Source organism: Limanda limanda, chromosome 6, assembly GCF_963576545.1.
Source record: "Limanda limanda chromosome 6, fLimLim1.1, whole genome shotgun sequence".
Classification (NCBI taxonomy): Eukaryota; Metazoa; Chordata; class Actinopteri; order Pleuronectiformes; family Pleuronectidae; genus Limanda; species Limanda limanda.
This window is the reverse complement of record NC_083641.1, coordinates 29989173-29990289: the sequence shown is the minus strand read 5'-3', so window position 1 is coordinate 29990289 and position 1117 is coordinate 29989173. Positions and strand designations below refer to the sequence as shown.

At 43.6% G+C, this 1117-nt stretch overlaps 1 protein-coding gene across 1 annotated transcript in view; it reads left to right on the top strand.

Annotated features, from left to right (window-relative positions):
* Nucleotides 1-781, top strand: part of LOC133003103 (cytochrome c oxidase subunit 7A1, mitochondrial) — a 12514-nt gene extending 11733 nt beyond the window's left edge. Inside the window, exons 3-4 of the mRNA XM_061072700.1 lie at nt 295-379; nt 590-781. Coding sequence (XP_060928683.1) covers nt 295-379; nt 590-648 — 144 coding nt within the window. The 3' untranslated portion in view covers nt 649-781. The remainder of the gene's footprint in view (nt 1-294; nt 380-589) is intronic.
* The last annotated feature ends 336 nt before the right edge of the window (nt 782-1117 follow it).

Sequence of the window (1117 nt, the reverse complement as noted above, 5' to 3'; positions counted from 1 at the left end):
TAGATAGATAGATAGATAGATAGATAGATAGATAGATAGATAGATAGATAGATAGATAGATAGATAGATAGATAGATAGATAGATAGATAGATAGATAGATAGATAGATAGATAGATAGATAGATAGATAGATAGATAGATAGATAGATAGATAGATAACCAGGAGCTGCTACGACAGGCTCCCTCCCGTTAGTACGACGCCATCTTACAACAGTGGAACCTTCACTGTCCAGATGTGGCGACACGTCGTACACATGTGTTGACACACGCTGGTTTTGGTTTCCATGGTTACAGGCGGACAACGGCCTCCCAGTTCACCTGAAGGGAGGAACCCTGGACGCTGTGCTCTACCGGGCGACCATGACCATCACCATGGCAGGTAACACACCCAACGCTTCACGGAAAGAGGGCGAGGGTTCGAATCCCACGCCAGAGACAAGGAGCTGAAAAACACCACAGATAATAATGATAATGATTAATAAAAACACATGAATGCAACGGTTTGATCGTGATATCTGTGGTGTTTACATAAATGTGTGTGTGTGTGTGTGTGTGTGTGTGTGTGTGTCTGTGTGTGTGTTCTCTACAGGAACATGCTACTCTCTCTACTGGCTCTTCACGGCCTCGATGCCTCAGAAGAAACCCTAGAGAACAAACGGGCTCCGTCTATCACCTGGAGGACGATGCTCGTTGTGTTTGTCCTGTTTCATTTCCTCAATATTTGAAATCAGAGTTTTTGCAGAGTTGTAAAAATGTCCTTTAATAAAAGTGAGAGATTGTGTTTGTGTTTGTGTCGTGTTTGTGTTCTCAGCTGCTTCTGACCCACAATCATCTGCAGGTTGGAAGCAGATGAACCTGAGCTGCTCAGTGAAGCTGATCCTGGATCAGTGTGTCTCAAGTGACTGTTCATGGCCACTAGATGGAGCCACACACACACACACACACACACACACACACACACACACACACACACACACACACACACACACACACGTACAGTAGAGCTCGTGTTGATGACAGCAGCTGCAGCTGGGACATGAAGTTTAATACATCTCCATTAGATTTATGACTTATTATGTTATAACTGATATGGTTTATTTTATATATATCTGCATCC